The sequence below is a fragment of the Podarcis tiliguerta genome (assembly GCF_965153285.1).
Source record: "Podarcis tiliguerta genome assembly, chromosome: 2".
Classification (NCBI taxonomy): domain Eukaryota; kingdom Metazoa; phylum Chordata; class Lepidosauria; order Squamata; family Lacertidae; genus Podarcis; species Podarcis tiliguerta.
Genome location: NC_139535.1, coordinates 91174407 through 91190248, shown reverse-complemented (window position 1 = coordinate 91190248; position 15842 = coordinate 91174407). Strand labels below are relative to the sequence as shown.

The following is a 15842-nucleotide window of genomic DNA, read 5'->3' as shown; positions in this document are numbered from 1 at the left end:
ACTACTTTGCAAAAACATCTGACTTCTCCATCAGGTTGCCTTGTCTCTTTTAATCTGCAGTTGTCTAGGTGATCTTTGCCTGCAATTCTACTTCAAAAATTTGAAGTTCTAATTCTTGCGACCGACCTTAAGTAAGGATGTAGGTGGTTGGTATTCTAACTGCTTGTCCTTTCACTTAATATATGGAGCACTGATATAAAAACAGGTCAAATGAACAAGTTAAGCCAATGACCCCAAGCTCTGCTTCCGTCCTATCTCACAAGGCACACTAATCTATCTTAAGTAGCAAAAGGAAGAGTTGTGTCATTTACTGAGACACAATATGAAAACCTACATGAGGAATAACATCGAAGTCAAAGAAGTCAAAGTTCACATGCACACCATACATCTAAAACACATTTAAAGCCCATGGTTTCCCTTAAAGGATCCTGGAAACTGTAATTTGCCCTCACAGAGCTACAATTTCCACAGTTCCCAGTATTCTTTGGGGGCAACTGTATTTTAAATGTGTGGATGTAAACTTTGTTTTAAAATGGGAACATAGAGCTTTGAAAGCACTGGGTTCTGACTATTTAATACTACCCAGAATTTTAGGTTTCTGAGTTGTTAACCTTTACCACTGAAACATAATCCTCATGCTTCTGGAACCAAGCCTAAAAAAGGATGTATGCTGCTTTTTCTTGAACCAGTTCAGGGGCTAGGGATTTTATGCAGCTCCACAATTTGTGGGAAATGTGCCTGCTCCGTTGTATTTTCTACAGCAATACTAGTAGGTTCAGGGTAACGCTGGGCTTTAAATAAGGGTCTGCATACATCTGCGGCCGCTGCTGTTTAAAGATGGGGCTACATACAACACTTTGCATGTTTAGCGCGCAGAACAGTGGGAGTTGCTGGCCAGTGGGCAAAAGCTAAGTGTCAAAACCAGGGAAGACTAAGAATAAAGGCAGGGAATGCCGCCTTGATAATCCTAGCTCCATAAGGGCGCCATGTTACTTCTATTCCTGAAGCCAAATTTGAATAGGGTAATCTTTCATAAGCTGCCCTGAGAGCCTTTCAGGGCTATGAAGTGGGATAAACATTCTAAATGAAGATATGCTGCAATATGGGGCTGGGGGGGGGATCACACAAACTGTAGCAGATTCAGGATGGTGGGGGTGGTGTTGAAATTGGGAGTTGAGGGGTTGGAGAAGAGACAGAAAGTTCTGGGTGGGGCTGCAGTGAAGGGAAATAATTGGTTTGAACACTCTTCCTCTGTTTAACTTCTCCCCTTCAGAAGCTTTTGCAAAGGGATTTAAATTAAAACCAGATGTGGAAAAGGGTTAACCCCACTTCCCTAGTTCAGTACCGCACCAGTCATTAAAAAGAAAAGAGAGCAGATCCCAATATTACTCAAATACATATGTACTTTGCGTGAAAAGTCTAGAAACTAGTTTCTGCTATGGAACTAAAATCCTTAGGATTAATGATACACAAACTAGGTTAAATCTAGATTTCTTTGTTTTTGTTTATTTTGAGCAGCTCACCATATGGCAAAGTACTATTAGGACAAAATAACAGCCAGGCTTTACTGTAGGGTGGTTGAACACTGAATGAGTGTGAATTATATGGAGGGGCAGATGGCAATAGCTTCTGCACAACCCAAATTAGGAAAAAGCACACATATTAAACTGCAGGCAAAATTAACTTGGAACGCCAGTAACTCGAGGGCTTTTATTAAAAAAAAAAAAAATGTTTTGAAGAAATGTTTTTGCTAAATGTTATAATAATAATAATAATAATAATTTATTATTTATACCCTGCCCATCTGGCTGAGTTTCCCCAGCCACTCTGGGCGGCTTCCAAAAGAATATTAAAATACTGTGATACATCAAACATTAAAAGCTTCCCTAAAAAGGGCTGCCTTCAGATGTCTTCTAAAAGTCTGGTAGTTGTTTTTCTCTTTGACATCTGGTGGGAGGGCGTTCCACAGGGCGGGTGCCACTACCGAGAAGGCCCTTGGCCTGGTTCCCTGTAACTTGGCTTCTCTCAGTGAGGGAACCGCCAGAAGGCCCTCGGTGCTGGACCTCAGTGTCCGGGTAGAACGATGGGGGTGGAGACGCTCCTTCAGGTATACTGGACCGAGGCCGTTTGTTGAAACACCAGACAAAATTGTTCTTTACTCTCATTAAGTGCAGGTGACATAAATTCATATCGTAAGCCTTTATGTCCAGAAAGAGGCGGTTGTTTCATTTTGAGCCTACTTAATGGTTTTAGTCGAAACTCTGGCCCCCTTCACTTTGTTCTCATGAAGCTGCAGTGTGGGGCTGTGTCTCTGGTCCCATTCCTAACAGCACACCTCTGCTTGGCTTCCCATTCCTCTTCCCTGCAGCAGGGAGGCCTCTATGTTGAGACTTCCCTGGATACTGGAAGTCCTAACAGTGCTCCAGGACCCAGGGAAGCCAACACCTGTCCAGATCTTTGTGCCTAGGCTTACTTGTTTCAGATCTCCCTGTGCATGGCAGAGGGAGCCATGTATTAGGGTGGGGCCAGAGATAAAGCCCCCCAGCCCTTCTCTACCCAGGTTGCTTCCTTGTGAGACTAATACATTCAGAGAGCTCCTCTGGATTTTAAGTTATTTGCTGAACACAGCAACTCTAATCCTATAGCTATAGTTAGCCAGTATGAGAGAATTATGTAGCCAGTGACAGGCCAGCACTTCTTCTTTATGATGAATGAACAGAGGCACTGCCATCCCATCAGTGCTGACTAAGTCTTGTGGAGGCAACACCAAGTAAGTGAAAATAAGTAGGTCGGTGCCTGACAGTTGTTGTTGTTGTTTAGTCGTTCAGTCGTGTCCGACTCTTCGTGATCCCATGGACCAGAGCACGCCAGGCACTTCTGTCTTCCACTGCCACCCGCAGTTTGGTCAGATTCATGTTTGTAGCTTCGAGAACACTGTCTAACCATCTCGTCCTCTGTCGTCCCCTTCTCCTTGTGCCCTCAATCTTTCCCAACATCAGGGTCTTTTCTAGGGAGTCTTCTCTTCTCATGAGGTGGCCAAAGTATTGGAGCCTCAACTTCACGATCTGTCCTTCCAGTGAGCACTCAGGGCTGATTTCCTTAAGAATGGATAGGTTTGATCTTCTTGCAGTCCATGGGACTCTCAAGAGTCTCCTCCAGCACCATAATTCAAAAGCGTCAATTCTTCGGCGATCAGCCTTCTTTATGGTCCAGCTCTCACTTCCATACAGTAGCGCTCCATACAGCCTAACAGTAGCGCTTCTCAAATCGGGCCATGAAAAGGCCATCCAAAAAGCACCCAAAGTAAATTGCTTCCACACTTGTAAAAAGAAAACTTGTATCAGCCTTGTATTTAAGCACTCGCCTAGGAGCCACTAGCCAGGGGTGCAGAACTTATGGTCTTCCAGATGCAGTTGAACTATAACTCCCATCATCTTGGGCCACTGACCACACCTGATATAGCTGTTGAGAGTTGTAGTTCAGCAACCTCTGGGGAGCCTCAGGTTTCCCACTCCTGCCATGGGCAATCAGGAATTGCATGCAGGTGAAGGAGCAAGCTAGTTCAGGAGAGGTGGGGTGCTGACCTCTTTCTTCTTGGCAGAAAGCGGGCTGGGGGAAGAAAAGTCCCTGTCTGCACCCTGACCTTTTATGGTTGTGTTTTGAATGTGGAACTCCCTGCCTCAAAAGCTTTGATTATAATTCTTTACGCTGGTATTCTGCTTCCACTTGACAACTTTGCTTTCAACAAGCTCTCAATCCTGTTCCCAGATCAGCGTTAAGTACTCATTTACTGCCTGATATTTAAAATGGTTTCCCCCACATCCTTCTTTCAATACTGTTCAGTAGTTACTGTTTTGCATTTTATTATTTTAATGATGTAGAATATTGTTGGTTCTAATTCTGAGTCCTTGCTGTATTCTGTTGGCTGTTCCGAGTGCTGCTGCAAGGAGGGAAAACAGGAACGAAACTAATGCAGCAGGCTGTTGCAAGAGGGACAGAGAAGTTCTTATTCAATAACTCTTAAAAGTGCTGTAAAAGTGAGGTGTGCCTCCAGTTGGAGAGAAAATAAGGTTTGCAAAATACTGAAACAAGAGTTCACCTCTGCATGCATATCCAGCTTCCACTGCCAGGTATATTGCTAGGTGAAGGACAAGCCCTTGTCTGTCTCACTTTTGGAACGACCAAATACAGCCTATCTGCAGCGCAACTGAAGACGGCAGTGTAAGTGATACATAACCATCCAAGGTATGAAGGTTTCACTGTTTGTTTTGCTTAGCCACTCCAGGATATAGTATTCTGCTGGGTAGTAGTATAGCGCAGCAATCTTTTAGATGAGTCAGGTCTCCCAAAGATTGACCTGCTACTTTTGGAATAATCCCACTGGAGGCTTAACAGCCATGTGACTTTTATTACAATCATGCTTATTCTACATGACTGTGTAATGTCTGGTTTTATTTCTGAGCGTCTACATTTCATGGTACAGTAAAGAGACTGTGACTGCCACTGGTGGTAGGAATCACTCCATTTTGTCAGGTTTTGATATTGACTAGTTTCCTAAGTTTACATCTCAGCCCTTACTTATTGACTCTTTTTGCTATATGAATGTTTCAGCATCCAATGCTGAAAAATGCATGGTACAGTGAGATAGACCCAGATCTTCCTTTCCATTTTTGCCTGCAGCAGTGGTTCCCAACTGGTGGTCCATAGAGCCCACGGGTCCACATAACCCACCTAGGGGTCTGTGGCACCGTCCACATAACAAAAACTACCATACAGGTATCAACATTTTCAAAAGTAGGGGTCCGCAGTACTTAGCTAATTGGGAACCACTGACTTACAGTGTATCTCACCCTTTGGTGATAAATCCGCCCTGCTTTTTCCACTTCCAACTTTCCATTTCCTCCCAATCGAACTCCCAGAAAATTTTCACATCACCTCCCTCAAATTTCAGTGGCCACACCCCAGGTCAATTTCACACTCATCCCAGCAGAATGAACACTGCTGTCTTCACAACTATCTCATCTAGAAACCAATACTGTTCCCAGAGCACACAAGAGGAGGAGAAAGGGGAAAGGCTTGCTAAACTATAAAAGCTGGCAAAACAAAAATCAACTCCACAAGAAAGCTCAGAAGTCAAAGCAGATGCCTGGCCTTAAAACCCAGGTGGGGAACCTATAACACTACAGATGTTGATGGTATCCAATTTCCATCAGGTCCAGACCGCATGGCTGATAAGACTGAGAAGATGGGAGTTGTAGTCCAGCAACATCTGGAGGTTCCCCACCCCTGCCTTAAAATTTCTGGCAGTTGGCTTTGAATAAATATGTTGTTCTATAAGCAGAGAACCCGTTAGATGTGCAAATAAAGGCAAAATAGATAGAAGTCCTTATGAATTTATTTACACAATTATTAAAGTACACAAATACAGTGGTAATACAAATGAGGTGTTCCGAGATAACTTGATACCAGTACACAGGTTTAGAGAGACATTCTAACTATATTTTCAGTAGGTGATGGTGGGATTTAACTATAATGGAAGGGCGCAGACTGCCCACAACCAAGTACAAGTCTAGAAATTTGCATCAGTCAACTTTTTAAGTATAGTACAGCAATTGAAGGTTCCAGATATATATAGAGAAGAAGAGGCTGCCTTTATAAGTCTCTAACATTACATCATTTGACCACAAGTATTTACAAAGAAAGCACACAGAAGTGTAGAACTGTACAAAATGGAAGTGCACATGCCTAAAGAACCAACATCCACAGTAACCAAGTGATACAGTTATGCAAAATTCTCCATGGACCAACATTTAAAAACATTCTCATTGCACTTCCCCAATTGTGGGTTGCATCAAATCAAGACTTTTAAAATACAAATAAGCACTTGGTTAATGTTCTAACATAGCTAAAGGAAAGCGACAAGATTGTTCATATCCACAAAACTAAAAAGGAACTGGCAAAGCTTTGAAACAATTAAAAACATTGCAAATTAAGAGCAAAATAAAACCATGGAGTTCTGTTAGCCACCAAGTTTCCAAGGAAGCATGAATCTCACATTTGTTGATTAAAAAGTAGTAACACAACATATCTATGTATTGCATCTTCATTCCCAAGGTGGGACTGATGGTACTTTGAGTGGTATTTGGTATGATTCACATGCCTTCTACTTTCCCAGATTACAGTGGGATAAATATATTGCTCATGAAAACAAAGGTTCTTCCATATTTATAGCTGGCACACTCATTTGCTAAGGTAAGTGTTTTGGCCATTACTTATGTATATCATCAGCTGAAGGCCAGTTGTTCCAGACTTGCACACTTTAATATTAAAGAATTCAACAAGCTTGAATGTTCTCTTGGCATCTCGCAGCAGGAACATTTTGTTTATAGCTCGGAGCCTTGGCATAATGCAGCAAGCTCTAAGCACTTGTCGTTCTCCGCGTATTCAAGAGAAGCACACCTACTACAACGCTGCTCACACCGCAGTGACAGCATTCAGATTTTATTGGCATCTGTACCAAAAACCAAGCAGAAATCATGGATCCTGTCACTCACATGGAACCCTGCTCTAGGAATACATTTTACATTCACTTAATAAAACCTTCCTGAACAGGTTATTTTAGAGCTTTGACTTTTGTTCTTCAGAGTCTATGAAGTGATCTTATCACCTCTACTGGGTTTGGCTACTTCTCTTTAAAATTATCTTCTGCTCTTTCTTGGACAGTACTAGAGACGAATAAACATTGGAATAAAAATATGTTTATGCTGCATGGTGACTGAACTTTAAAAAAAAAAAAACCCCTGGAAGAACAAGACAGCCAAAAGCAAAGATAATAAAAATGTATTAAAAAAAATATTGAGAATACTCCTCTGTAAAATGGGACCATACAAAAGTAAACAGTGTAAAATAAAAGCAGACTGTTCAAATTCATTTACACATTCCCTGCCTGACTTAAGTTTACAAGAAGTTTCAAGTCTTGTTTTTATTTTGTTTTAAACTTCAGGATTGTTCACATTTCTACACAGGTTCCAAATCAGACAAAAACGAGATTGATTTCTTTTTTTTTTACAGAGAGTTAAGCCAAGAATCTTAGCAAAATGAATACAAAACTTTCTTAAACCAAGTAAAAGATTTATAGTTACAGTAGAACAATAAAAAGGGGGAAAAGGCTGCCGCCTGTGGAGGGAGAACTGAAATGGCTATTAAATAACAGGCGGTTAATGCTGTAAACCGTCTCTTCCTCTTCCAGCTGTGTTGCTAGAGTTCACATAAGGTTATCAGGTTTCTGGCCAAAGCCTCTTGTAGTGGCAACTGCTGGATTCTGTCCATGTTCCTGCGAGTATCTTTAAGTAGCAAGGAGAGATCCAGTTGTATTATTTCTTCTGCTCTAGTTTGGGGTAGTTTTGCTAGTAAAAGCCATTGGTAACAGGAGATCAGCCATGCATTATCTGCCCCTCAATGGCAACATTTCACCGATGCACAGCAGACTGGAGAATACTGGTCGTCGCCAGAGCAGGAATCTATTGAAGCCAAGGAACAGGGTGTCAATATCAGCCCACACCTACTGAAACGGCATAAAAACTGATCCATTAAAGTCTTCTTGGCCACTCCTCATAAATACAACTGAGCAGATGCATTCACTTCAGAAGGATGAAATGAGTGGGCACAAATCTACGTCCTGACGGAATCGCCGTTACACCCAGCAGGTGGCACCCATGAAGTGAATGGCATTTTCCTTTTGCGTAAAGGCTAAGGCAACAAAGGCACCTCATGAACAAGGAGAAATAGTATGAAGAACGAGGAAAGAAGCACATGCTGGCAAAAAAGACCGGATGACTTGGGTAAGCTCTTGAATCAGTAATGAAACCCAAATCAAGAGATAGGGTGATAAATGCAAGTGTTATATAAAAGAAATCCATCTTTTTAGCAGCAACACTGTATTGAATATGTTCTACAAGATCCTTTCCATAGCATATGCCAGTATTAAGCAAGGCCCCTGTGAACTCTGCAGTCAGAAATTTGTGCCCAACCTGGCAGTGTAGATTCTCAATCACAACCAGAATGCTGAAAGTGATAAGGATTAAGTGGATTCTAGGATCTAGAAGTCATTGTCAGTCTAGTCATTGTCAGTCTTAGTTTGTGGAGGCTTCAGCACACTGCATACCTGAACGAAGAAGGAACAATTTCTAAAGAATTGCCCCAACACTTTGATCAGCCACTGAGGTACCTACAAATTCTCTGAAAGTCCTCTGGCTTTTTGGTTCAAAATGAAAACTGAAGTTTCCTTTCACAAGAATGGGAATGAAATTTGCCTCAGTCTCTTCCCTTCAAATATACGTGTGTTGGATGGGAAACCACTGTTCGCCTTTTTTAAAAAACAAACAAACAAACAAACTATTAAGCATTCTGCAAGTTATGGGGACAGTGCAAAAGGAAGTCCCTTCCTTTACAACCACAAAATAAAATTTCAGTGGCAAAGGAATAAAAACTCTGCCAACCTAAGTGGATTTGGAAAACAGCTTGCACAAATCTGATGGTGAGAAGAACAGTTTCAAAGGATCCATCCATCCAAAGGATCCATTCAAGCCTTGTGGAAGGAATCCTAAATTCAGTATTACAGCAGCCAAAATTAAGCTACTCAGCTCTGTGCAATGTTTGGACTGACAACAAATAGCCTGTTTACATAGTTTTGACCCTTGGAAGAATTGGGACTATTCTTTTGATGCACAGTTCATAGGGACCTGTTATTAAGTCAAACTGCAGCAGCGGTGATGTTTTGACATGCAACAAGAGGTTAATCATTACAGACAAAGACCTTGATAGTGGACTGGATTCTACAGTTCTTTACTCAGAGGAAATTTTTACCCACTTTAGTTGCTAAAATGTTGATCTTTGCTGCCTGACCCATTTCAATTCCCTGCCGCCACCGCCACCACTGCCGCCACCGCCACCACCACCACCATGTGAAGTGGGGTAAGCTAGCTGAAAAATTCCCACAGAGTACAAAGTACAGGAACTCTACGTCTCTGCTGTGGTCCTGCCTTTGTTTTAACACACTCTCAAGACAAGCAGAAGCATCCCGTTAGGAGGACCCAGTGTGAACTCTTCATTCAAGGTGGTTCAGAAGAGAATCCTCCCGCTCAGTCGAAATTATGAACAGCTGGATTATCCAGATGATCTGACCCATGTGGATAATCAGTTTGCTAATGTAATTAACAAAGTAAAGGGCTATGGAATCAAACGAACACAAAAGCAGCAGGGAGAAGAGAAATAAGGTAGTGAGAGATTAGTGTAATGTGGAGTTATAACAATGGCGGGGAGAGGGAGAGAGCCCAATAACAGCATCTAAGCAACAAGAATTCAGTCTGACCGAAAAGCAAAAGGAACAGCCTCTACAGGTTGGCAACAAGCTACAGATTGTCTACACGCACACACACACGCACACACACTTCATTTTGCTCTGCTGAAGCTCCTATCGTCAAGACAAAAAGATCAATCAATGGATAAGCTTTAGAACTGCTGCTCTCACAGGCATCCATTCATTTTCTATCCATGCAATCATTTAGAAGTCTCCTGTAAAGAGTCTAGAGGCACAGTTTCATCTTCATTGTCAGTTTGAAAATGTTTTTTTAATCTTTGGCTGCTTGTGGGAAAGGGACGAGAGTAAAAGGATGCATTAATGCTCTGTTCTAATCATACTTAAATTAGGCAATTAAAAGACAATATTAGCCTAACTTTTCACAGTACTGGATACTGGTGTGTGATTGAGTTTTATTGCTCTATCCAGTTTTAAGTTATTTTAAGGTTTATAGCTGTGAAAATGTTTGATCCAATTTCTGCTAAGATACAAGGAGACTGTGAGTGATAAGAAACCTTTCATTTATATCCTCCTCAGGGAAATGGACTTGCTGAAAGTGTTGGAAGGCATGTTATTTAAAGTTCTAGTTCTGCAACAACACTTCTTGCAGGCTCTCAACTATTTAAAAAAGACTCACATGTTTTGTTGCAATAGGGTACTGTAATTGCTCAGGAATGCAGGTCTTATATAAGACACAACACTCAATTCTAACTTTTACTAGCAAACATGTAATAATCTTGTGATTAGCAGAACTAAGGCCCCCTTCAGATGTGGCATTTCTCCTATACTTGGTACAATTCCAAATTGGTTAAGATTCAATGGCCTGGTTCGTAAATCACAGCAAGCCAAAGACAGTAAGCTTATGGAGACTATGCAAATTTGAGGATTCCCAGAGAGCAGCTAGCAGCTGCTCATCTCCTCCCAAATGTAGGGGTTGTGTACCCATACATCAGATTTTTTTAATTATTGTCTGTTTGGTTGTACGTCACTTTGGGCTGCCCTGGACAAGATAAAGTGACTAACGAATTTAATAAATAAAAATTAATAAAATGCAAAGCCAAAGTTTGGCTGAGCATGTCACCCAAGCTCAGGTTGGTCGACAAGTTCTTCTTCGCTAACCATGAGTTGTACGGGATTTTCTTGGCCAAAGTTCATGGTTATAGTAAGGAGAGGGCTTAAGCACAAGTCCAGGTTTAGATAATGCACTACGCTAAAACTTAGCTTAGAAGCAGAAGGCTGCATATTTGAGTAGTCCTGGTAAGTCACTGCTTGGTTTACAGACATATACACCAGGCAAGTGAATTAGCAGAAAAACAGAAGGCTAAACAAGGCATGCACTCTGTCCTTTACTGGGAGATGATTTCCAAGCGAGAAAAAAATGCCACATGAAGGACCTTAAGCATTCCAGTACCACACTGTAGGTTACCCTGCAAATATACCATCTGGTCTATCGACAGTTATGGAGCAATTCTAGTGAAGTACTACAATTTTTCAAGGGGGGGGGGGGAGAAATAGTTTTAATTAATTTGAAGTATACCTACTACTAAGGTTATCTGCAAGGTAGAAGGAAATAAAGTGCTGAAAGACATGAAAAGCCACCCAATTTGATGTCCCCGCAGGAGTGAATCCAAACCCACCCGCCAAGCTGGTGTCTCGTGAGAATGGACTCACCCAGTGCTGCTTTCCAACGAGAAGGAGACGAGCAGCTACTTGCCATGGTGTTCGAAAGGAATGCTATTCTGAGGTGGGGGGAAAAGACAGCCATTTGTAACAATTCCACTGCCCAATATATAATTCCCAACTATGATTCTAACTGGAGCTGCTCTGAATTTGGAATGGTTCTTGATTCAGAGGCCTCGCAGACATTGATTCTTCAGCGATTTGAAAGCCCCTACAAGGTATGTGTTTTCAACAACTAGTGGTTTAAAGAAAGGCTGCTTCAGCAGCAGGTGGCAACCAACAGTTTTTGGAGGTGCTTTTTGTTCCAGTAACTCTCAGCTCAAAAGCATCACCATCGTGTTAACTGTTTATCGCCAGCACTGGCCACTGATTCAAAAAACATTTTCCTGTGTCACAGCGACTACTCTGCACAGTATTTCAAAACTCTTTGCAATGGAAGAGAACCCTCATCTCATTAGCACTAAAGTGTCTACCAGCTCAATCTGAAGCCTTCTGGCTGTGATCCACAAACAAGCATATGGGCACAACTTTGAGAGTTAAAGCAGCCAGCCTTTTACACTCTCTCCATGACAGCACACAACTTAGATCTTGCAGGCTTACTAACCTTACAGATTCACCACATCTGTGTGTGTAACACTGGCAATTCAAAAGAATCTCATATTCTAAGGGAAACAGGTTTGATGTACAACACATTTCTAAAGCTAGTTTTTCTAAAGCCTAGTTTTTCATTCAATCTAGTCAAGTAGAGTCAGTAGGGATCACAGCTTCCTGATTCAAGTCTATCCCCCCCCCCCAGTGGTTCTCAATGCCCCCTTTCCTTTACACACGGAGCAATTAACACATGTTCACGCTTATACACACACCAACACTTAACAGCTGGAGGTGGAGCTCATCTATGTAAAAAAGAAAGGAGGGGGAGAGAAAGGCCCTCTTACTTTGGGGGCGATCACTGCAACATCAGAAGAAACATTCAGTTTAAGCCTTAAATGCCCTCTACCCATCTCCAAGTACGTACAGCTAAATTCAGCAAAACTGCAGCAAAGGTTTTTGTTGCAGTCTAAGCCATCTAGAAGTGAGAGGGTCAACTGTTTATTCATAGAAGGCACATCGGCACTACCCATCCTTCAGAAGATGGCCAAGCTTGAAAGCCATCACATTCTTCCAAAATGAGTTTGTAAAAGGCACAATGCCATTCAGGTAGCAAAAAGGAAATCTGTGTACATGATAATCAAGAACGTGACCAATTTTGTTTTCTAACCAGTGCAAGCCCCTGCATCTTTCCCATAGTAATGGAAAAGGACAACCAGAATTCCCAAAAGAACAGAACCTCTGAACATGTTTGGGAAAACTTGCGTTTGAAACGATAAGAGAGAAAGGTTAGAACACACCTGATGAATCAAATGTTACATCATTTAATTAAAGGCCCGCTTTTACAGAAGAATGTGAAGTAAAAGGAATGGCTAAGGGAAGACATCCAAACACCACTACCTATATAGCAGCACTACCTGTACATAATGAGCAAATAAACTTCGTTGATTAAGAAAAAGCAATACTGAGGATATGGATCAATTCACAGAACTGTCAGCTGAAATTCCCTTAGGAGCAAGGGGCCATTAGGCCACGTGCACTACCACCACATGTGCTATGGCATGCAGATTTACAGTTGCAACTGTTCCGTCTATGGTGGTGTGCATACAGTTGCATGCACAAATATAGAATCATATCATGAGTATGATGGGGACTGCCCCTGCAGCTTCACTACACACAAAACTGCTGGCTAGCAATTCATTAAAACAGACTTTAGGCCAAGAGTGAGAATCTAATTTCATGCAGGAGGGGAGAAAAGATAGACTGGTGGTTGGGAAGCCAAAAGAGATGAAGCAATGGAGAGGGTAGAGAAGCCCTTGGTAAGCAATTCGTTCAGACCACTAGCCAAAGAGGGAAAATTGTCGAGAAGGGGCAAGGAGAAGAGAAGCTGAAATGGAGAGCCATGGAGGAGAGGAAGCCATCTAAAGCTATCAGTTCAAACCTTTGGCAATAGTGATCTGTCCTTCTCCAGCCAGCCTGCTAATGTGAGAGAAAAGTGGGTGGCCTGTTCACTTTTGGCTTTGGCCTTGTCCACTGCCATCATGTTGCCCACCTCCAGATTAATCAGAAGGGAATGTGGCCAGTTACTCAACAACAAAAGGGAATACGGCCCACCCCTGCACATTAGATAACAGACCTATGAATCCAAGTATGTGTCAAGACTATTCTCGAGTGATCCAGAGGGAGCAGTCCTCTTTTTGTATTTTCTCAAAAGGCACAGCCTCTGTAGTCCATTTTTTGTTGAAGTGATAAACTTGTGTGTGGGTTGTACCTCTTCAGATCACGAATGGGGGCTTACATTAACAAAATACTCCTTCATACAAGAGATTCACTTCATATGTAGAAGGAGGTCAGGGAAAAGGCTAGAACTCTTCCACCAAACATCTAGTTTTCCATGTGGAAAGATTTGAGAGGTATGTGTACTGAGGAACTTTTGGTCATCAGTGACCCCACCAGTCATCTGGAGGTATGCATATGATTGAGGTGGGGTTTTCTTGCCAAATGTCTGACAGAATGCCAACCATTTTCAGATTTAGACATACCTTTTGTATTTTGTGAATATTGTGTATCCAATATTCTCCTCCCAACCACTATGATTTTGAAGGTGGAAAAGCTGATTGCACTTCTGCATTGCATCCTGGCTTTCCTTCCATTCATCCTCTAGGAAAGGCTTTTGCCCACCCTACTTTATGACTCTCTAACTTTAGCAACCCAACATGAACCACAACATTAGTCTTTAGTGGCTCTCCATTTGATCTCTTATATGGCCACCAAGTATGGAATCGTGTCACTTGGCCCACAACCACCTACCATACCAACTGGAAGGAATTTTTGGCAGAGGCCAAAGCATGAATCTGGTCAATGTAGAGGACCTAGAAGTTTAGCAGTTTTATTTAATACTGTACAGTAGAATTCAAACATTTGAGAAGAAAATTGTCCCTCTTAAATCACTTCTCTGATCATTATTAACTCTTCTTTCTTCGCCATCTTCTGCCTTTTGTCTCATTTGCTCTTCTTTCTGCCTTTCTTTCTCTGCAGCAACTTCAAATTCTCAGCTCCCCGCAGGCTCCACACACAACCCATCCCCTGGTGTACCTGCTAGAGTGGTCACCAAGGAAATAGTTAAAGATATCATTACTGGGATTTAATGCTGACAGATGAAATATTACTGGGGTGCCAGATAAGAATTCACATAATTTAATCATGTTTGAGATGCTTTGGAGCTGTGGAAGAGGCTATTGTGCTTGGATTGTAACTATGAAAAATTACAATATATATATATATATATGACTGCTCTCATGGCAACATAAGCATAGTAAGTAGGTTGTATTATACCTACTGCAAGAATTGTGATTTGTTAGGAAAGCAGGGTCTTCATGACCAAGGGAAACTCTCTAAAAGTGGTAGCAAAGACATTTAGTCAAAGAAATTAGTACTAAAGTGGAAATCTTCAAAGGAAAGAAGACAGCAAGACCTTTAATCTTTCAGTGTGTCAGCACACAGAGATTTGCAGAAAGGGACGACACACATTTGTATACTGTAGTTCTGTTAAGGGACTAGCCAACCTGTGTTTTGTTGCTGCTAAACCTCTACACCACAATGCTGAACTCCCCGCCCCTACAGGCTACCATGCACAGCACTATAGTATAGCATGGGGAAAGCAGTTCAAGCCAGTAACCAGGAAGGATGCATAGGCAGACAACTGATGTAAAATTACTGGCGGAGAGCCAGAGCATAGCCAGTTTTCTGCTGATAGATGTTACAGTGGCTGGTACCATTTGCTACTGGTACCATTTGCTACTTAGCTGGGCTGGTACCATTTGCTACTTAGCAGGGGTAACTCTCACTAACCCCTGGAAAGTGGCAAATTTCAAAAGCGCAGCCAATTTCATTGAAGAAACAACTGCACTACACTCCGTACATTTTCATTTCCAAACTCAAAAGCCTCAAGTTTGGCTAGAAGGATATTTTTGAAACAGTATTTAAAAGCTATTGTGATAGGCCAATCTCTTTTCATTCAGGAAGTGCTGGATTCCATACTCTTAATCTTCATTCTCTTTTGCAAGAGTCTGAATAGAAAAAGTAGGTCACAGAAATTTCATACATTTGTGACTTAGCAAAGAGGGTCATTTGTAATTGCATCAAGTACGCAGTGTAATGCTCCACTGCATTATGATCACCATTTTGTGAAGCACCTTGCTCAGTTTTTGAAAAAAAACAGTTGCACATTACAGATTATTCAACAATTTCTTATGAAATACGTGCCCTTTGCTAGGAAGAATGAGGTACATGCGAGAAGGCTCATATACCAAGATACTTCATTTTGTAGCAGACAAGGATCATATACCAAGGAACATCAGTGCCATCAGACTCCCAAGTTTTTATAGTCAGTGGAAGTTAACATGATCTACTACAAGAAATTGGGAGTGGATCCTTTTTGGCTTGAATTCCACTGTTTAACCCACAACTACTTCTTACATATATGGAGAAGTAGCACCCCGTTGTCCAGTTAAGTACAAGGAAGGGCAAAGGCAGCAAAGCAGCTGGAGAGGGCTACAGCTAGTAGAAGGGAATTTACCTTCATCAGTTTGGAATTTATCTACTTGGATTTTCACTTTTGGGATTCTCAACATTTAATGAGCCAGGTTTCCAAGATATTTATATTTACAAGATGAACCAACTGAAGTTTTAGTCTTGTTTGGCTCATAACCTGTCA

General features: G+C 41.7%; 1 protein-coding gene and 1 long non-coding RNA gene across 5 annotated transcripts in view; both read right to left on the bottom strand.

Moving 5' to 3' along the window:
* The window catches only part of CSNK1D (casein kinase 1 delta), a 39275-nt gene that overhangs the window by 2193 nt on the left and 21240 nt on the right, over positions 1-15842 (bottom strand). The window contains exons 9-10 of one of the 4 annotated variants that reach the window (XM_083430147.1): positions 11030-11097; positions 5378-7520 (exon numbers count right to left, since the gene is read on the bottom strand). The exons of 1 other annotated variant lie outside the window; for it this stretch is intronic. In XM_083430147.1, coding sequence (XP_083286273.1) covers positions 11065-11097 — 33 coding nt within the window. In that variant the 3' untranslated portion in view covers positions 5378-7520; positions 11030-11064. Of the gene's footprint in view, positions 1-5377; positions 7521-11029; positions 11098-12434; positions 14225-15842 lie in introns of those variants that run through there. 2 more of the 4 variants (XM_083430145.1, XM_083430143.1) reach the window with 2 other exon arrangements.
* LOC310672658 lies at positions 8381-11023 on the bottom strand. The gene is made up of 2 exons (XR_014508717.1): positions 9955-11023; positions 8381-9873 (listed from the first exon to the last, which is right to left on the bottom strand). It is a non-coding gene; the product is annotated as an uncharacterized lncRNA (long non-coding RNA).